This window comes from Coregonus lavaretus, assembly GCF_964263955.1.
Source record: "Coregonus lavaretus genome assembly, chromosome: 1".
Lineage (NCBI taxonomy): Eukaryota > Metazoa > Chordata > Actinopteri > Salmoniformes > Salmonidae > Coregonus > Coregonus lavaretus.
The window spans coordinates 24645399-24667734 of record NC_139988.1 but is presented as its reverse complement, the minus strand read 5'-3'; the positions used below and the strand labels follow the sequence as shown (position 1 = coordinate 24667734).

Here is a 22336-nt window from a genome sequence, read left to right as displayed (position 1 = left end):
TACCAACACAGATATAACAGAAGAACATGGAATGTTGCTTGTGTTGTTCTCACCTAAGCAGTGCTGGTGCTGTATATTATTTAATCAGAGTTTATTATGTATAGCATGTCCTATTTCCCTAGTCTCTTGTCTTTGCCTTACTGAGATGAGCATGTTTTTCAATCCACTGGAGAAATCCCCTCTTGTAGCATCAAGGTAAAAGAACCAATCACACTACAAACAAGTGTGTTTAGTCACTTTGGAGAGACGTGCTGGTTACAGTGACCTTTACAAGTAGCTCTATTCTGCCATTATGCAAACCATATACCTCTATGACAGATTATTCCTAGCACATACAGTTGAAGTCGGAAGTTTACATACACTTAGGTTGGAGTTATTCAAACTCGTTTTTCAACCACTCCACAAATTTCTTGTTAACAAACTATAGTTTTGGCAAGTCGTTTAGGACATCTACTTTGTGCATGACACAAGTAATTTTTCCAACAATTGTTTACAGACAGATTATTTCACTTATAATTCACTGTATCACAATTCCAGTGGGTCATAAGTGTACATACACTAAGTTGACTGTGTCTTTAAACAGCTTGGAAAATCCAGAAAATTATGTCATGGCTTTAGAAACTTCTGGTAGGCTAATTGACATCATTTGAGTCAATTGGAAGTGTACCTGTGGATGTATTTCAAGGCCTACCTTCAAACGCAGTGCCTCTTTGCTTGACATCATGGGAAAATCAAAACAAATCAGCCAAGACCTCAGAAAAACAATTGTAGACCTCCACAAGTCTGGTTCATCCTTGGGAGCAATTTCCAAATGCCTGAAGGTACCACGTTCATCTGTACAAACAATAGTACGCAAGTATAAACACCATGGGACCACGCAGCCGTCATACCGCTCAGGAAGGAGAAACGTTCTGTCTCCTAGAGATGAACGTACTTTGGTGCGAAAAGTGCAGATCAATCCCAGAACAACAGTAAAGGACCTTGTGAAGATGCTGGAGGAAACAGGTACAAAAGTATCTATATCCACAGTAAAACGAGTCATATATCGACATAACCTGAAAGGCCGCTCAGCAAGGAAGAAGCCACTGCTCCAAAACTGCCATAAAAAAAACAGACTATGGTTTGCAACTGCACATGGGGACAAAGATCGTACTTTTTGGAGAAATGTCCTCTTGTTTGATGAAACAAAAATAGAACTGTTTGGCCATAATGACCATCGATATGTTTGGAGGAAAAAGGGGAATGCTTGCAAGCCGAAGAACACCATCCCAACCGTGAAGCACTGGGGTGGCAGCATCATGCTGTGGGGGTGCTTTGCTGCAGGAGGGACTGGTGCACTTCACAAAATAGATGGCATCATGAGGAAGGAAAATTATGTGGATATATTGAAGCAACATCTCAAGACATCAGTCAGGAAGTTGAAGCTTGGTCGCAAATGGGTCTTTCAAATGGACAATGACCCCAAGCATACTTCCAAAGTTGTGGCAAAATGGCTTAAGGACAACAAAGTCAAGATATTCAAGTGGCCATCACAAAGCCCTGACCTTAATCCTATAGAAAATGTGTGGGCAGAACTGAAAAAGCGTGTGCGAGCAAGGAGGCCTACAAACCTGACTCAGTTACACCAGCTCTGTCAGGAGGAATGGGCCAAAATTCACCCAACTTATTGTGGGAAGCTTGTGGAAGGCTACCCAAAACATTTGACCCAAGTTAAACAATTTAAAGGCAATGCTACCAAATACTAATTGAGTGTATGTAAACTTCTGACCCACTGGGAATGTGATGAAAGAAATAAAAGCTGAAATAAATCATTCGCTCTACTATTATTCTGACATTTCACATTCTTAAAATAAAGTGGTGATCCTAACTGACCTAAGACAGGGAATTTTTACTAGGATTAAATGTCAGGAATTGTGGAAAAACTGAGTTTAAATGTATTTGGCTAAGGTGTATATAAACTTCAGACTTCAACTGTATATCACACTGTATTTGTTTCATAAGGACCCCAGTTTATGCTTTCCCCACAATATTTAATATGTTGTGTGAAACCAGACATGAGGTGCTGTAAAATGCAATATATCTACACAATCTTCGCCCTATGGGTGATTGTGGTGTATAGTGCAACTGTAGGCTACAGTGGACTCAATCAGAAGGCGCTCCAGATTGAATGGAAATTGGCAGCTTTGACATCAATTGCATCCATCTGGTTATGATAGTTGACACGCTGACCTTCCCAATGTGTTAAATCATTTCTGGTTACCTGTTCTAGTGTTAAATATATTCCCATAATTGCATTCAATCGCTAAATAAAATGTAAATTACCTTCTTCTCCATGATGGTAACAGCATCAGGCAGACCGCCCAGCACTTTGCCACGGTCTAAAAATGGATATCTCATATAATCACAAAATTGTCTGAATCAAAAGATTTCCCACAGAGCCATGATCTAGCATTATGACAAGAGAATATACTCACTGGCTTCAGCATATGCTTCCTCTCTGGAAAACAATAGAAGAATGGCATTGTTAGTGAGTTCATTAGCACAGTGAGGCTTGTTATATTTCACCCCAAGACTGTGACTCCGTACACATGCTCTGCATTGCCAAATACGTTAACACTATGTAGGAATCCGAGCTGCGTTTTAGCTGTAGGAACGTGACATTTATACAGTATTGATGCCCTACATACATGTGCATGAAATGAACACTGAACAGAATTATGACGTGATTATCTTACTTTAGTGTCGTGAATTCCGCCAAGGCTTTATCGTAGGCTGTGAATGAGAAAGAACATTTGGGCTTTTCATAATGTTTCATTAATGTTACACCATACAAAACCGATTTTGAAGTGTACTGTAGATGGAATAACCTACTTTCTTTATTTTTGTTGCCGTACTTCAATCAATCAATCAATCAAATGTATTTATAAAGCCCTTTTTACATCAGCAGATGTCACAAAGTGCTATACAGAAACCCAGCCTAATACCCCAAACAGCAAGCAATGCAGATGTAGAAGCACGGTGGCTAGGAAAAACTCCCTAGAAAGGCAGAAACCTAGGAAGAAACCTAGAGAGGAACCAGGCTCTGAGGGGTGGCCAGTCCCCTTCTGGCTGTGCCGGGTGGAGATTATAACAGTACATGGCCATTAAAGCCAGATTTTTCTCCAAGATGTTCAAATGTTTATAGATGACCAGCAGGGTCAAATAATAACAAGATAATGTACTACTGCTACTTGTCTTGGAGACACATCGTACCCCAATATTGTAATGTTGTTCTGTTTTGCCTGAAATAGTTCATCCTCGCTCACTCATTACTGTTCCAGCCCACAAATCGCATGACCTGTCAGGGACCAGCCCTTGATTATGTTTGTCATCAAACAGTCTGTTGACTAACTGAAGTATGAGCCAGGATTGCACCTTTGATATTGTTGTTCCTGTTATTTCATCCCCGGATTTGCCTAAATATGCAGCTTGCTTCCGTGTACCCAGCTGCAGAGATGCCCTTTTAATTATAAATGTAGAAATCTGCAAAACAACAGTGTGAGACTGGGCACTGCATGGGTTAGTCTAAGACTGTGGCAGGACAACAGTCGAGTGGGCAACAGTGTTTAGTAGTTGGTCATTTAAAATAAAGATGTGCAGTGATCTCATCACTGTGGCCCAACTGAAGACTCCACCTCATTGATATACTGCCAGAGAAATGGTAATGTTAACCTCTGCTTTTTCTACATTCAGATGTTATGCACACATACTAAGATGTTATGTACACATACTAAGATGTTATGTACACATACTAAGATGTTATGTACACATACTAAGATGTTATGTACACATACTGAGATGTTATGTACACATAATAAGATGTTATGTACACATAATGAAGACAACTGGAAATTGGCTGGGAATTCCAATGCATATATATTTTTTAAATAACTCAATTTATCAGGTTTATCATTTCCAGGTTACCATTATCCTGGTATTGTCATTGAGGTTCATACATGCTGAATGTGCTAATATCACTCTGTGCATTCATATATTATGCTATTTGCAAGACTGAAGGAGAAGTAGGTTGTTAAAGTACAAGTACAACAGCATACATACTGAATATCAGATGTCATCTGACTTACCATCTCCAGAAAGGTCAATAGTGCGAGTGTAGGTATTCTCCGTATCTATTATCTGGATGTGGTACAGACCCTTATCCTTTTCTGTGGGTTCAAGGATCTCCATAGTGGCCATGGCAGGGGTACCTCCAATATGCACCTTCTCAGAGTGAGATAGTTTACTGTCCCTGAAAGGGTTAAAGGGGAGGAACCGTTGGAGCATAATAAGTATTGTTTTTGGAATAAAACAAAAACAAAGGTAGGTATCCATTGTGTTGGATTGAGTAGGTCCCTACTGGTTTACTCAAAGAGCAGTCAATGAAACATGGTATCAACTCTAATTTACAGGTAGCTCGATGAGGAATTTATTAGGAGAACATCATAAAAACATCATATGAAATTGTGATTGATTCTAATGAAAATAGTCAAATGTCCAGATTTCTCACATAATGAGTGTAATTTTCTAGTCATTTATCAGATAATGACCCGCTACAATTGCTGTGCTGGACCATTTGAGCATCATCATTATCTTATTTATGTGCCATTGCCCTCTTGGCAGTCAGGGAGGACCTGAAATTTGCCAAGCTCAAATTTGATGAGGAATCATGGGAAATGGTAGGCTTTGTTCATTCATTGTGTGTGAAATTGTTGCCATGCTGAAACATGCTCCCCCTGTCAGTGCCATGCACGCTGGAAGAAAGTAAAGACCTGAAGCAGCTACTTCAAAATGTTCATACAGGGATTAGAAGACCCACGCATGGTTTAGCTGAAACTGGTTTGCCTTACACAAGCTGCTGTAACCAATGACTTCCCACAAGCCTGAGGGAGTATTTTTTTTAAATATCCTGTAGCTATTCTGCTAGGTACAGTAGGCCTACTAAATATTTCCTTAGGACAGAGCATTAGGGAAAATTGTAAATTTGATAGATTTCTTTTGTATAGATAGTGTGTGAAGAGAGGCTGTCTCTAGTCTCGCTTTTGTGTCACTCTTTTTCAATAACCATATTTTTATGAGACATAATCTCAAATCATGTTTACATGCCTGGCTCCATGTTAAGCCTTGGGATAAAACCTTGTGCGGATTATATTTCCATAAACATTTCCATAATTTCTAATTCTCTGCATAATTGAATAAAAGAAAAGCACCCCCCCAAAAAAAACTTTGCATATGCTTACGCGTGCAGCCAATGGATTTTCATCTCCTCTGTGTAGTATTTCATGTGGCAGTGGAGCTGGATGCCTGTTGCAGTGCAGTGAATTGCCAGCTCAGCTGCAGAGGATCCTGGCGAGCAAAAAGGAAAAACCATGCGTCCTTTAGTGTACATATGCTGACATTTATGTTCTATACCTCTCTTAAGCTAACAATATATCTTCTTAGATAGATACAACTTGGGTATTTTCTGTGGTTTACTAATTGGTTGGCCGGTGCTGGGAATCGGAATCAGCACAATAAATGCCATAATGGGGATACGACTTCTGGCTAGGATGACAGGTACAGATGTTACTTGCAGCCCAGTTCATGAGGGTGGAGTAACAGGACCCTTGATATGCCCAATGGCTGTGCAATCCTCCTCATTAGTTGTGCTGTACTGATTTAGCTGCACTGAGAAAAAACACAGAACTGCGTGAATAACAAATGATCTGCAATCTAACGATCAAGTAAGTCTAACTGATTTTTGCACTGGTTGAATAACAAGCAGAAGAAACTGATAACACGTTAGTTTAAGAAAGTATGCTAAAAAGAGAAGTGACAATCACGAAGATATTAGTACCTACCAGCAAGTTTAGAAAGCTTCTCAATAATTTCATCAAAGGCTGTAAGAGAGATGTTGATAAAACAACATTATGTTCAAAGTATGTTTACAGTAAGACAATATTTCACATACAACATAATATAGTTTTCATATTAATTACCATGGCCGGATATTTCAATTTGGGACTGATCCTTTCCTCTGTCATCACTGATGGTAGCTTTGTAAATGCCAGTGGAAGCCTTGGAGAACTAGGTTGGATAAAAAACAAAGCACTATTTCAGGGATCAAAATAGAATGCAGTAGATAGGCCTACCCTCTGTAATAGTAGCACAATAGTAAGCTACATTAGCTGCATTACATTGAGATTTGTTTGGGGGGCTTAGTAATTTCCTGTTCATATCATTGAGAACAAATTGTCCCAATTTTATATACTTTTCTCAACTCTTCTAGGACTTACAGTGCCTTCAGAAAGTAATCACACCCCTTGGCTTGTTCCACATTTTGTTGTGTTACAGACTAAATTTAAAATGGATTATATTGAGATTGTGTCATTTTTTATGATAAATGAAAAGCTGAATAAGTCAATAAGTATTCAACCCCTTTGTTATGGCAAGCCTAAATAAATTCAGGACAAAAAATTTGCTTAACAATTCATATAAGTTGCATGGACTCACTCTGTGACCAATAGTGTTTAACATGATTTTTGAATGACTACCTCATCTCTGTACCCCACACATACAATTATCTGTAAGGTCCCTCAGTCGAGTAGTGAATTTCAAACACAAAGACCAAGGAGATTTTCCAATGCCTCGCAAAGAATGGCACCTATTGGTAGATAGGTAAAAAAATTAAAAAGCAGACATTGAATATCCCTTTGAGCATGGTGAAGTTATTAATTACACTTTGGATGGTGTATCAATACACCCAGTCACTACTAAGATACAGACAACCTTCCTAACTCAGTTGCCGGAGAGGAAGGAAACCACTCAGGGATTTCACCACGAGGCCAATGGTGACTTTAAAACAGTTACAGAGTTTAATGACTGTGATAGGAGAAAACTGATGATGGATCAACAACATTGTAGTTACTCCACAATACTAACCTAAATGACAGAGTGAAAAGAAGGAAGCTTGTACAGAATAAAAATATTCCAAAATATGAATCCTGTTTCCAATAAAGCACTAAAGTAAAACTGCAAAAAAAAATTGGCAAAGAAATGAACTTTATGTCCTGAATATATTAGTCATTTAGCAGACGCTCTTATCCAGAGAGACTTGCAGTTAGTGAGTGCATACATTTTTTTTTTTCATACTGGCCCCCCGTGGGAAACAAACCCACAACCCTGGCGCTGCAAGCGCCATGCTCAACCAACTGAGCTACAACTGAATACAAAGCTTTATGTTTGCGGCAAATCCAACACATCACATCACTGAGTACCACTCTTTATATTTTCAAGCATGGTGGTGGCTGCGTCATGTTATGGGTATGCTTGTCATCGGCAAGGACTAGGGATTATTATATTTTGTTGATCAAAATAAACGTAATAGAGCCAAGCACAGGGAAAATCAGAGAGGAAAACCTGGTTTGTATTTGTATTTGTATTTATTATGGATCCCCATTAGTTTCTGCGAAGGCAGCAGCTACTCTGCCTGGGGTCCGGCAAAATTAAGGCAGTTATACAATTTCAAAAATATAACAGATTTCACAACACGCTAACCCCTACTCCACTATCACATATCTACAACACAAAATCCATGTGTATGTACAGGGGGGGAAAAAAGTATTTAGTCAGCCACCAATTGTGCAAGTTCCCCCACTTAAAAAGATGAGAGAGGCCTGTAATTTTCATCATAGGTACACGTCAACTATGACAGACAAATTGAGATTTTTTTTCTCCAGAAAATCACATTGTAGGATTTTTAATTAATTTATTTGCAAATTATGGTGGAAAATAAGTATTTGGTCACCTACAAACAAGCAAGATTTCTGGCTCTCACAGACCTGTAACTTCTTCTTTAAGAGGCTCCTCTGTCCTCCACTCGTTACCTGTATTAATGGCACCTGTTTGAACTTGTTATCAGTATAAAAGACACCTGTCCACAACCTCAAACAGTCACACTCCAAACTCCACTATGGCCAAGACCAAAGAGCTGTCAAAGGACACCAGAAACAAAATTGTAGACCTGCACCAGGCTGGGAAGACTGAATCTGCAATAGGTAAGCAGCTTGGTTTGAAGAAATCAACTGTGGGAGCAATTATTAGGAAATGGAAGACATACAAGACCACTGATAATCTCCCTCGATCTGGGGCTCCACGCAAGATCTCACCCCATGGGGTCAAAATGATCACAAGAATGGTGAGCAAAAATCCCAGAACCACACGGGGGGACGTAGTGAATGACCTGCAGAGAGCTGGGACCAAAGTAACAAAGCCTACCATCAGTAACACACTACGCCGCCAGGGACTCAAATCCTGCAGTGCCAGACGTGTCCCCCTGCTTAAGCCAGTACATGTCCAGGCCCGTCTGAAGATTGCTAGAGTGCATTTGGATGATCCAGAAGAGGATTGGGAGAATGTCATATGGTCAGATGAAACCAAAATAGAACTTTTTGGTAAAAACTCAACTCGTCGTGTTTGGAGGACAAAGAATGCTGAGTTGCATCCAAAGAACACCATACCTACTGTGAAGCATGGGGGTGGAAACATCATGCTTTGGGGATGTTTTTCTGCAAAGGGACCAGGACGACTGATCCGTGTAAAGGAAAGAATGAATGGGGCCATGTATCGTGAGATTTTGAGTGAAAACCTCCTTCCATCAGCAAGGGCATTGAAGATGAAACGTGGCTGGGTCTTTCAGCATGACAATGATCCCAAACACACCGCCCGGGCAACGAAGGAGTGGCTTCGTAAGAAGCATTTCAAGGTCCTGGAGTGGCCTAGCCAGTCTCCAGATCTCAACCCCATAGAAAATCTTTGGAGGGAGTTGAAAGTCCGTGTTGCCCAGCGACAGCCCCAAAACATCACTGCTCTAGAGGAGATCTGCATGGAGGAATGGGCCAAAATACCAGCAACAGTGTGTGAAAACCTTTTGAAGACTTACAGAAAACGTTTGACCTGTGTCATTGCCAACAAAGGGTATATAACAAAGTATTGAGAAACTTTTGTTATTGACCAAATACTTATTTTCTACCATAATTTGCAAATAAATTCATAAAAAATCCTACAATGTGAGTTTCATTGGTTTTGGCTGAGACATCAAGAAAGGTTTCACAGCTAGGAGTTTCATTGGTTTTGACTGAGACATCAACAGAAGTTTCACAGCTAGGAGTTTCATTGGTTTTGACTGAGACATCAACATAAGTTTCACAGCTAGCAGTTTCATTTCTTTTGGCTGAGACCTCAACAGAGGTTTCACAGCTAGGGTTTCATTGGTTTTGACTGAGACATCAACAGAGGTTTCACAGCTAGGGTTTCATTGGTTTTGACTGAGACATCAACAGAGTTTCTTTTTTTTTACTGCTAAGAGTTTAATTGGTTTTTACTTAAACATCAACAGAGGTTTCAAAGCTAGGAGTTTCATTGGTTTGACTGAGACATCAACAGACGTTTCACAGCTAGGGGTTTCATTGGTTTTGGCTGAGACATCAAAGCGGATTCACAGCTAGGAGTTTCATTGGTTTGACTAACACATCAACAGCGATTTCACAGCTAAGAGAATAATTGGTTTTGACTGAGACATCAAGAAAAGTTTCACAGCTAGGAGTTTCATTGGTTTTGACTGAGACATCAACAGAGGTTTCACAGCTAGCAGTTTCATTGGTTTTGGCTGAGACATCAAGAAAGGTTTCACAGCTAGCAGTTTCATTGGTTTTGGCTGAGACATCCACAGAGGTTTCACAGCTAGTAGTTTCATTGGTTTTGACTGAGACATCAACAGAAGTTTCACAGCTAGGAGTTTCATTGGTTTGACTGAGACATCAACAGAGGTTTCACAGCTAAGATAATAATTGGTTTTGACTGAGACATCAAGAAAAGTTTCACAGCTAGGAGTTTCATTGGTTTTGGCTAAGACTTCAACAGAGGTTTCACAGCTAGGAGTTTCATTGGTTTTGACTGAGACATCAACAGAGGTTTCACAGCTAGCAGTTTCATTGGTTTTGGCTGAGACATCAACAGAGGTTTCACAGCTAGGAGTTTCATTGGTTTTGACTGAAACATCAACAGAGGTTTCACAGCTAGGAGTTTCATTGGTTTTGACTGAGACATCAACAGAGGTTTCACAGCTAGGGTTTCATTGGTTTTGACTGAGACATCAACAGAGTTTCTTTTTTTTTTTACAGAATTAGAAAAATCGCAATTTGTCTGTCATAGTTTACGTGTACCTATGATGAAAATTACAGGCCTCTCTCATCTTTTTAAGTGGGAGAACTTGCACAATTGGTGGCTGACTAAATACTTTTTTTCCCCACTGTATGTGTATAGTGCATATGTTATCGTGTGTGTATGCATGTGGCGCTTAATCCAAGATGGCGTTGTAGTGCGGTTGTGTATTCTGTTATATCCTCGTGTAAATAGCCAGTCTTTTTTTTCTTTTCTTTTTTCGTATATATATTTCTCTCTGACTTTCCATCCTTTAACTAAATATACTTTCCTGCAACTCACCTCACCCAATGTGGAACGGATTCTATAATTTCTTTATTTTTATCAAGAACCTACGGCTGAAACTAGCCATCTAGCCAGCTAACTAGCTACTTGCTATTAGCCACCGTTAGCGGTCTTCACCACTGTCCGTGGCCTGCACTACCTACCAGCCAGCTCTAGCCTGGACAATTATCGGCCAGTCTGCACAGCGTGCTATCGACCCAGAGCATATCGGATTTTCTGCCGGAATCACTGAATCACTGGACCTTAACACCGGACCATCGCAACTAGCTAGCTGCAACCGAATGGCTGTTGTTGGCTAATCACCACTGTCCCGACGTACCAGTTAGCCTTGAGCTAGCCTCGAGCCAGGCCCATCTCCCGGCTATCTACCTCTCTGTCAACCGGACGGGATCTCCTAGTGTCGACACGGAGCCCCGCCGATCCATCACGACTGGTCTGCTGACGTAATCGTCTGATGTGGTTTCAACAAGCTTCCCGTTGCGACGACCACGAAGATCCATCTGCTAGCCCCGGCTCGCTAGCACGTGCAATCAACAGCTGTGCCTCCTGCTCGCCTGTGCTGTAGCAGCCCACGAACTGCTCTAGGACTTACTTAGCGCTGTTCACTGGACCTTATGATCACTCAGCTACACAGCTAATGCCTGCTGGACTGTTTCTTTACACAGTACCCCATCCTGTTTATCTGTTTAGCCTCAGCCTAAACTTTCGGCGCCATTACCAGCTGTTGTCTTAGCCCTCTCGAATAACACCTGTGATTGCGTTATGCCTCTCTCCCATGTCAATATTTACATCTACGTCATTTAGCAGATGCTCTTATCCAGAGCGACTTACAGTTAGTGCATACATTATTCTTTTTTATTTTCATACTGGCCCCCCGTGGGAATCGAACCCACAACCCTGGCGTTGCAAACGCCATGCTCTACCAACTGAGCTACCTCCCTGCCGGCCATTCCCTCCCCTACCCTGGACGACGCTGGGCCAATTGTGCGCCGCCCCATTGGTCTCCCGGTTGCGGCCAGTATGCCTAGCCTATTGCTGTTTGGGTTAGTTTTTATTATACAATTTCACTGTAGAGCCCCAAGTTCCACTCAACCAGCCTCAGAGAGCTCCTTTGTCCCACCCCCCATACACGCGGAGACCGGCTCAATCGGTACCTCCAGTGATGCTATCTCTTTCATAGTTACCCAATGCTCAGGTGTACCTCCACTGTACTCATATCCTTCCATATCCTTGTCTGTACATAATGCCCTGAATCTATTCTACAACGCCTGGAAATCTGCCCCTTTTATTCTCTGTACCCAACGCACTAGAAGACCAGTTCTTAAAGCCTTTAGCCGTATCCTTATTCTATTCCTCCTCTGTTCCTCTGGTGATGTAGAGGTTAACCCAGGCCCTGTAGCCTCCAGTATCACTCCTACCCCCCAGGCGCTATCATTTGTTGACTTCTGTAACCGTAAAAGCCTTGGTTTCTTGCATGTTAACATCAGAAGCCTCCTCCCCAAGTTTGAGTTATTCACTGCGTTAGCACACTCTGCCAACCCTGATGTTCTAGCAGTGTCTGAATCTTGGCTTAGGAAGGCCACCAAATATTCAGAAATTTCCATCCCAAACTACAACATTTTCTGTCTAGATAGAACTGCCAAAGGGGGCGGAGTTGCAATCTACTCTAGAGATTTTGAGCAGTTTGAGCTTCTACTTCTAAAATGCCACCTTTCCAGAAATAAGTCTCACTGTTGCCGCTTGCTACAGACCCCCCTCAGCCCCCAGTTGTGCCCTGGACACCATATGTGAATTGCTTGCCCCCCATCTATCCTCAGAGTTCGTACTGCTTGGTGACCTAAACTGGGATATGCTTAACACCCCGGCCATCCTGCAATCTAAACTAGATGCCCTCAATCTCACACAAATTATCAAGGAACCTACCAGGTACAACCCTAAATTCGTAAACATGGGCACCCTCATAGATATCATCCTGACTAATTGACCCTCTAAATACACCTCGGCTGTCTTCAACCAGGATCTCAGCGATCACTGCCTCATTGCCTGCGTCTGTAATGGGTCCGCGGTCAAACGACCACCCCTCATCACTGTCAAACGCTCCCTAAAACACTTCAGCGAGCAGGCCTTTCTAATTGACCTGGCCCGGGTATCCTGGATGGATATTGACCTCATTCCGTCAGTAGAGGATGCCTGGATGTTCTTCAAAAGTGCTTTCCTCTCCATCTTAAATAAGCATGCCCCATTCAAAAAAATCTGAACTAAGAACAGATATAGCCCCTGGTTCACCCCAGACTTGACTGCCCTTGACCAGCACAAAAACATCCTGTGGCGTACTGCATTAGCATCGAACAGCCCCCGCGATATGCAACTTTTCAGGGAAGTCAGGAACCAATATACACAATCAGTTAGGAAAGCAAAGGCTAGCTTTTTCAAACAGAAATATGCATCCTGTAGCACTAAATCCAAAAAGTTTTGGGACACTGTAAAGTCCATGGAGAATAAGAGCACCTTCTCCCAGCTACCCACTGCACTGAGGCTAGGAAACACTGTCATCACCGATAAATCTACGATAATCGAGAATTTCAATAAGCATTTTGCTACGGCTGGCCATGCTTTCCACCTGGCTACCCCTACCCCGGCCACCAGCTCTGCACCCTCCGCTGCAACTTGCCCATGCCCCCCCCGCCCCCGCCCCCCCCCGCTTCTCCTCAAATAGATGATGTCCTGAAAGAGCTGCTAAATCTGGACCCCTACAAATCAGCTGGGCTAGACAATCTGGACCCTTTCTTTCTAAAATTAGCTGCCGAAATTGTCGCAACCCCTATTACTAGCCTGTTCAATCTCTCTTTCATATCGTCTGAGATCCCCAGAGATTGGAAAGCTGCCGCGGTCATCCCCCTCTTCAAAGGGGGTGACACTCTAGATCCAAACTGTTACAGACCTATATCCATCCTGCCCTGCCTTTCAAAAGTATTTGAAAGCCAAGTTAACAAACAGATCACCGACCATTTCGAATCCCACAGTAACTTCTCCGCTATGCAATCTGGTTTCCGAGCTGGTCATGGGTGCACCTCAGCCATGCTCAAGGTCCTAAACGACATAATAACCGCGATCGATAAAAGACAGTACTGTGCAGCCATCTTCATCGAACTGGCCAAGGCTTTTGACTCTGTCAATCACCGCATTCTTATTGGCAGACTAAATAGCCTTGGTTTCTCAAATGACTGCCTCGCCTGGTTCACCAACTACTTCTCAGATAGAGTTCAATGTGTCAAATCGGAGGGCCTGTTGTCTGGACCTCTGACAGTCTCTATGGGGGTGCCACAGGGTTCAATTCTCGGGCCGACTCTATTCTCTGTGTATATCAATGATGTCGCTCTTGCTGCTGGTGACTCTCAGATCCACTTCTATGCAGATGACACCATTTTGTATACATCTGGCCCTTCATTGGACACTGTGTTAACAAACCTCCAAACGAGCTTCAATGCCATACAACACTCCTTCCGTGGCCTCCAACTGTTCTTAAACGCTAGTAAAACTAAATGCATGCTCTTCAATCGAACGCTGCTTGCACCCGCCCGACTAGAATCACTACTCTCGGCGGGTCTGACTTAGAATATGTGGACAACTACAAATACCTAGGTTTCTGTTTAGACCGTAAACTCTCCTTCCAGACTCACACTAAGCATCTCCAATCCAAAGTTAAATCTAGAATTGGCTTCCTATTTCACAACAAAGCCTCCTTCACTCATGCTGCTAAACATGCCCTCGTAAAATCCTACCGATCCTTGACTTCAGCGATGTCATTTGCAAAATAGCTTCCAACACTACTCAGCAAATTGGATGTAGTCTATCACAGGCCATCAGTTTTGTCACCAAAGCCCCATATACTACCCCTATTGTGACCTGTACGCTCTTGTTGGCTGGCCCTCACTACATATTCGTCGCCAAACTCACTGACTCCAGGTCATCTATAAATCACTTCTAGGCAAATTCCTGCCTTATCTTAGATCATTGGTCACCATAGCAACACCCAGCCGTAGTATGCATTCCAGCAGGTATATCTCACTGGTCATCCCCAAAGCCAATGCCTCTTTTGGCTGCCATTCCTTCCAGTTCTCTGCTGCAAATGATTGGAACGAACTGCAAAAATCTCTGAAGCTGGAGACACTTGTCTCCCTCACTAACTTTAAGCATCAGTTGTCAGAGCAGCTTACCGATCACTGCACCTGTACACAGCCCAACTGTAATTAGCCCACCCAACTACCTCATCCCCATATTGTTATTAACATTGTTATTTATTTTGCTCATTTGCACCCCAGTATCTCTATTTGCACATCATCTTCTGCACATCTATCATTCCAGTGTTAATACTAAATTGTAATTATTTTGCACTATGGCCTATTTATTGCCTTACCTCCATAACTTACTACATTTGCACACACTGTATATAGATTTTCTATTGTGTTATTGACTCTACGTTTTGTTTATTCCATATGTAACTCTGTGTTGTTGTTTTTATCGCACTGCTTAGCTTTATCTTGGCCAGGTCGCAGTTGTAAATGAGAACTTGTTCTCAACTGGCTTACCTGGTTAAGTAAAGGTGACATAAAAATAAATAGAAATGTGTCTGTGCCTATGTTTGTGTTGCTTCACAGTCCCTGCTGTTCCATAAGGTGTATTTTTATCTGTTTTTTTTTTATCTAATTCTACTGCTTGCATCAGTTACCTGATGTGGAATAGAGTTCCATGTAGTCATGGCTCTATGTAGTCCTGTGCGCCTCCCATAGTCTGTTCTGGACTTGGGGACTGTGAAGAGACCTCTGGTGGCATGTCTTGTGGGGTATGCATGGGTGTCTGAGCTGTGTGCTAGTCATTTAAACAGACAGTTCAGTGCTTTCAACATGTCAATACCTCTCACAAATACAAGTAGTGTTGAAGTCAATCTCTCCTCCACTTTGAGCCAGGAGAGATTGACATGCATATTATTAATGTTTCCTCTCTGTGTACATCCAAGGGCCAGCCGTGCTGCCCTGTTCTGAGCCAATTGCAATTTTCCTAAGTCCCTCTTTGTGGCACCTGACCACACGACTGAACAGTAGTCCAGGTGCGATAAAACTAGAGCCTGTAGGACCTGCCTTGTTGATAGTGCTTTTAAGAAGGTAGAGCAGTGCTTTATTATTGACATACTTCTCCCAATCTTAGCTACTGTTCTATTAAGTATGTTTTGACCATGACCGTTTACAATCCAGTGTTACTCCAGGCAGTTTAGTCACCTCAACTTGCTCAATTTCCACATTATTTATTACAATAATTAGTTGAGGTTTAGGATTTAGTGAATGATTTGTCCCAAATACAATGCTTTTTGTTTTTGAAATATTTAGGACTAACCACCCATTCTGAAACTAACTGCAGCTCTTTGTTAAGTGTTGCAGTAATTTCAGTCGCTCTAGTAGCTGACGTGTATAGTGTTGAGTCATCCACATACATAGACCGCTGTAGCTGCAGTCCTCTGTAGCTCAGCTGGTAGAGCACGGTGCTTGTAACGCCAAGGTAGTGGGTTCGATCCCCGGGACCACCCATACACAAAAAAATTTATGCACGCGTGACTGTAAGTCACTTTGGATAAAAGCGTCTGCTAAATGGCATATTATTATTATTAGACACACTGGGATTACTCAAAGCCAGTGGCATGTCGTTAGTAAAGATTGAAAGAAGTAAGGGGCCTAGACAGCTGCCCTGGGGAATTCCTGATTCTACCTGGATAATGTTGGAGAGGCTTCCATTAAAGAACACCCTCTGTGTTCTCTTTATCCACAATATAGCAGGAGGTGTAAAGCCATAACACAAACGTTTTTCCAGCAGCAGACCATGATCGATAATGTCAAAAGTCGCACTGAAGTCTAACAAAACAGCCCCCACAATCTTTTTTTCATCAATTCCTCTCAGCCAATCATCAGTCATTTGTGTAAGTGATATGCTTGTTTAATGTCCTTCCCTATAAGCAAGCTGAAAGTCTGTTGTCAATTTGTTTACTGTAAAATAGCATTGTAGACACTGGGAGACAAATTCACACTGGAGTCCAAACATACACTGGAGTTGCTTACCAAGACGCCATTAAATGTTTCTGGGTGGGAACCGATTTAAGTTAGAGTTTTGACTTAAAATCGGCTTGAAAATCTATGGCAAGACTTGAAAATGGCTGTCTAGCAATGATCAACATCCAACTTGACAGAGCTTGAAGAATTTTAAACAGAATAATGTGCAAATACTGTACAATCCAGAGACTTACCCAGAAAGACTCACAGCTGTAATCGCTGCCAAAGGTGATTCTAACATGTATTGACTCAGGGCGGTGAATACTTATGTAAATGAGATATTTCTGTATTTCATTTTCAATCCATTTGCTAAAATTTCGAAAAACATGTTTTCACTTTGTCATTATGAGGTATTGTGTGTAGATTTTGACTTCAGGCTGTAACACAACAAAATGTGGAATAAGTCAAAGGGTATGAATACTTTCTGAAGGCACTGTACATGTGGCCACTTGATGAGCATAATCAAACATGCGACTGTATGTCAAGCACAGGATCAGAGTAACCTTTTACCATCTCATAGCTTTGTGAGGACAGAGTATGAGTGGCGAAGCAAGATTGCAGGGTGTGATTCTTTATAATGACATCATTGGATGTGACTGGTTTCTATGACAGCGGTGCTCTACTGAGGAAAGAGGCATTCGTCTTCTTCCCCTCAGGGTTATTCCTCTTGTTTCCTATAAATGGCTGGTGCTCCTAGAGTCAAAACTCACCTTGACTGCATCAGTGTCCGCTTCTCTGACTTCTCTTACATGCTCACCAAATGTTTTGGTGGCTGTGTTTCTGTCTTGTCTTATTGTATAAAGCCAACCATTACCCTAGGAACTGACTGCATGAGCGTGTAGGCGGATAATACCCTCCTTAAACACAAACAAGGTCGATATATAGTAGTACTAGCGACAAAGACGTCTGTCTGACTCTTGCTTGGCCTGATTGTGTCTAGATGTTTGCTGATAAAATGGAAAGCCATAGACCTCTTCAGAATTGTATTCAACATCAATTCTGTTCTCAATGGCTGCCTTGAGATTTAGTATGAATTTACATTTTAGTCATTTAGCAGACGCTCTTATCCAGAGCGACTTACAGTTAGTGAGTGCATACATTTTCATACTGCCCCCCGTGGGAAACGAACCCACAACCCTGGCGTTGCAAGTGCCATGCTCTACCAACTGAGCTACAGGGGACTACATGCACCTAACCCAGTTTAACTGGAATCCAGATGGCAAGGTCCTTCACTGTAGCCTATTATCAAAACTACAGGGTCTCAAGAACTCCATTGTGCTTCTGCCTATTGTTCACATAACAACTGCTATTATATGTAGTTTGTTCAATCTGTGTGTTTGTGTGATATCATTACCAGGGAAATAGGAAGCTTGCAGGCTCCAGATGCCAGATTGTCTGGCCCTTCAGGGGTAATCTCAACGTCATCCTTGAACCAGTGCAGCGCTGTTTCCTTCTTCAGATTCTCCACCTGCATTATGAAACAATAGACCCCGTGACCCGCAGAGAGGTGGACCAGCCCAAACAAAGAGGCATGACTGCACTACAACAACACCATCTGTCATCAAGCCTCTCAACAGAGGGGAACAACGACTAAGCTGAATCATGCTGACTGTGTTTGTCGTTTAGATTGGCATTAGCAATAACTCATGCCATGATTTCCATTTAATCTCTTGGCCTAATCTAATTGTACTTAAGGTGAATGTTTAATTACCTTGCAGACGAGTGCAACAGAGCAGTCATCCCCGACATGGACTGACAAAAACTCACTGAAGTGGGGGCCTGGAAATAGGGCAAGAGAGAGACAGAAGGCGCGAGAGGGAGGGTGTGAGGGAGAGAGGTGGTGGTGGGGGGGATTTTGGAGGGAGGGAGGGGGGAGAGAGGTCATATGAAGGTCACATTTTAATGCATTGTTTTGCTAATAACATCCTTGTAATATCCTTGTAACAATGGGTGGCTTATGGATTTGCTGGTGCGATAAATAATGTGAACCTTTTGTAAGGAATAAATAATTATGATACCTAATCATCATCTTAGTGTACTGGCTGTTTGAAATTCATATTTCATTTAAATATTACTCAAAAGAATTTCACAAACACTAGAGGATTGCATATATATTTTTTAACTTTTACCCTCTTTCACTCTGATGTACTCGCTCCTTTGGTGTTCTGCGTCTGCAAGAGCTGCCTTGAAATCTAGAACCCAAACAAAGAGATACAGGGGATAAATCCTGGATACCTCATGGAGCCCACCCTGGATTAGAGTAATACAACTCCCCCACAGCAGACATGCACTCACCATCTCCGATAAGCACCAGAGAGGACTGGCCTCTGGCTTTTCCATCCTCGATCTGAACAGTAAAGGTACCCTCGCTATCCTCTGTGAAATGATCCAGCACAAACTCAATGATGCCGGTCTCCACGTTGTGACTCGCATGATTTGGCTGAGAACACAGAGAAGAAGACACCAAGAAAGTTTACAGGAGAGGACTTTACTGAGTGAATGTTGCGAATCCAATAATGTGGTTATGTTGTGTGATCTACTCTAGTCTTGGCTTAAAAAGGCTATTCATGCCATACATAGTGATGAGAGAGTAGAATGTCTAGTACAAAGAGAAAACAAATAGTCTGTGCATGTTGTGTCTGAAACAACACTCTTTTCCTGTATAGTGCACTACTTTTGACCTGAGCCCCATAGGGTTAGTCTCCTAGGGCACTGGTCAGAAGTTGTGCACTTTATCAGAAAAGGGTTTCTAAAGAAGTGCACTAAATAAGGAATGGGTGTCAAAAGTGCACTAGGGAATAGGGTACCATTTTGGACAGATTTTGGACAAAGACAATGTGTCACTTTAGTGTTGACAGGAATAAGGAAGTGAATCGTACATCAGTTGCTGAGAGCTCCTTGTTGTTTGCAAAGAACTTGTAGGTGACAGCAGAAGAGATGTGCTCAGCCTGCAGCCAGAAGCACATGCGACCGCGCTCCAGAATCTTGTAGGCCAGCTGAGTCTTTAGAGGGATCACTGTGGAAGCAGAACAAAGGGAGGAACAAGGTGATGCAAATAGAGGCAAGTTTTGTGATATAAATTACATTTGCTCATGAAAGAAATGTCATTTGTTCAACACAAGACATTTTCCTCCTCAGAAAATGAGAATAGGCTGTAATGAACCACATGCTAAAAAGTTGCTAGAATAAAATGTATATAGTACGTATAAGCTGGAAGTAGAGGCCTATGCATTGTTGTTCACTAGTTTACTCCAATTAGGGAAGGGGTGGTGGGGTTGGAAAGTAATAAAGGGAAATATAGTTTAAAAAAGGATATGTATCTATATATGTATGTATATGTATTTAAATGTATGTATGTGTACAGTTGAAATTTACATACACCTTAGCCAAATACATTTAAACTCAGTTTCACACTTCCTGACATTTAATCCTAGTCAAAATTCCCTGTTTTAGGTCACCACTTTACTTTAAGAATGTGAAATGGCAGAATAATAGTAGAGAGAATGATTTATTTCAGCTTTTATTTCTTTCATCACATTTCCAGTGGGTCAGAAGTTTACATACACTCAATTAGTATTTGGTAGTATTGCCTTTCAATTGTTTAACTTGGGTCAAACGTTTCAGGTAGCCTTCCACAAGCTTCCCACAATAAGTTGAGTGAATTTTGGCCCACTCCTCCTGACAGAGCTGGTGTAACTGAGTCAGGTTTGTAGGCCTCCTTGCTCGCACACGCTTTTTCAGTTCTGCCCACACATTTTCTATAGGATTGAGGTCAGGGCTTTGTGATGGCCACTCCAATACCTTGACTTTGTTGTCCTTAAGCCATTTTGCCACAACTTTGGAAGTATGCTTGGGGTCATTGTCCATTTGGAAGACCCATTTGCGACTAAGCTTTCACTTCCTGACTGATGTCTTGAGATGTTGCTTCAATATATCCACATAATTTTCCTTCCTCATGATGCCATCTATTTTGTGAAGTGCACCAGTCCCTCCTGCACCCCCACAGCATGATGTTGCCACCCCCTGTTCTTCACGGTTGGGATGGTGTTCTTCGGCTTGCAAGCCTTCCCCCTTTTCCTCCAAACATAACGATGGTCATTATGGCCAAACGGTTCTATTTTTGTTTCATCAGACCAGAGGACATTTCTCCAAAAAGTACGATCTTTGTCCCCATGTGCAGTTGCAAACCGTAGTCTGGCTTTTTTATGGCGGTTTTGGAGCAGTGGCTTCTTCCTTGCTGAGCGACCTTTCAGTTTATGTCGATATAGGACTCGTTTTACTGTGGATATACAGTCGTGGTCAAAAGTTGAGAATGACACAAATATTAATTTTCACAAAGTCTGCTGCCTCAGTATTTATGATGGCAATTTGCATATACTCCACAATGTTATGAAAAGTGATCAGATTAATTGCGATGAATTGCAAAGTCCCTCTTTGCAATGAAAATGAACTTAATCCCAAAAAAACATTTCCACTGCATTTCAGCCCTGCCACAAAAGGACCAGATGACATCATTACATTTTTACATTTTAGTCATTTAGCAGACGCTCTTATCCAGAGCGACTTACAGTGCATACATTATAATTTTTTTCATACCCCCTGTGGGAAACGAACCCACAACCCTGGCGTTGCAAACACCATGCTCTATCAACTGAGCTACATCCCTGCCGGCCATTCCCTCCCCTACCCTGGACGACGCTGGGCCAATTGCGCGCCGCCCCATGGGTCTCCCGGTCGCGGCCGGCTACGACAGAGCCTGGATTCGAACCAGGATCTCTAGTGGCACAGCTAGCACTGTGCTGCAGTGCCTTAGACACAGGTGAGAATGTTGACGAAGGCTGGAGATCACTCTGTCATGCTGATTGAGTTAGAATAAAAGACTGGAAGCTTTAAAAGGAGGCTGGTGCTTGAAATCATTGTTCTTCCTCTGTTAACAATGGTTACCTGCAAGGAAACACGTGCCGTCATCATTGCTTTGCACAAAAAGGGCTTCACAGGCAAGGACATTGCTGCTAGTAAGATTGCACCTAAATCAACCATTTATCGGATCATCGAGAACTTCAAGGAGAGAGGTTCAATTGTTGTGAAGAAGGCTTCAGGGTGCCCAAGAAAGTCCAGCAAGCACCAGGACCGTCTCCTAAAGTTGATTCAGCTGCGGGATCGGGGCACCACCAGTGCAGAGCTTGCTCAGGAATGGCAGCAGGCAGGTGTGAGTGCATCTGCACGCACAGTGAGGCGAAGACTTTTGGAGGATGGCCTGGTGTCAAGAAGGGCAGCGAGGAAGCCACTTCTCTCCAGGAAAAACATCAGGGACATACTGATATTCTGCAAAAGGTACAGGGATTGGACTGCTGAGGACTGGGGTAAAGTCATTTTCTCTGATGAATCCCCTTTCCGATTGTTTGGGGCATCCGGAAAAAAGCTTGTCCGGAGAAGACAAGGTGAGCGCTACCATCAGGCCTGTGTCATGCCAACAGTAAAGCATCCTGAGACCATTCATGTGTGGGGTTGCTTCTCAGCCAAGGGAGTGGGCTCACTCACAATTTTGCCTAAGAATACAACCATGAATAAAGAATGGTACCAACACATCCTCCGAGAGCAACTTCTCCAAACCATCCAAGAACAGTTTGGTGACAAACAATGCCTTTTCCAGCATGATGGAGCAACTTGCCATAAGGCAAAAGTGATAACTAAGTGGCTCGTTGAACAAAACATCA

The 22336-nt window shown here is 42.3% G+C and overlaps 1 protein-coding gene across 1 annotated transcript in view; it reads right to left on the bottom strand.

Annotated features, from left to right (window-relative positions):
* The window catches only part of LOC311102155 (myomesin-2-like), a gene marked incomplete at both ends in the record, with an annotated part of 38327 nt that overhangs the window by 507 nt on the left and 15484 nt on the right, over window positions 1-22336 (bottom strand). Inside the window, 12 exons of the mRNA XM_084143388.1 lie at window positions 2323-2378; window positions 2475-2497; window positions 2736-2772; window positions 4125-4288; window positions 5277-5382; window positions 5877-5915; window positions 6015-6102; window positions 17974-18087; window positions 18331-18398; window positions 18749-18811; window positions 18915-19059; window positions 19499-19635. Of these exons, the coding sequence (XP_083999514.1) occupies window positions 2323-2378; window positions 2475-2497; window positions 2736-2772; window positions 4125-4288; window positions 5277-5382; window positions 5877-5915; window positions 6015-6102; window positions 17974-18087; window positions 18331-18398; window positions 18749-18811; window positions 18915-19059; window positions 19499-19635 (1040 nt within the window). The remainder of the gene's footprint in view (window positions 1-2322; window positions 2379-2474; window positions 2498-2735; window positions 2773-4124; window positions 4289-5276; window positions 5383-5876; window positions 5916-6014; window positions 6103-17973; window positions 18088-18330; window positions 18399-18748; window positions 18812-18914; window positions 19060-19498; window positions 19636-22336) is intronic.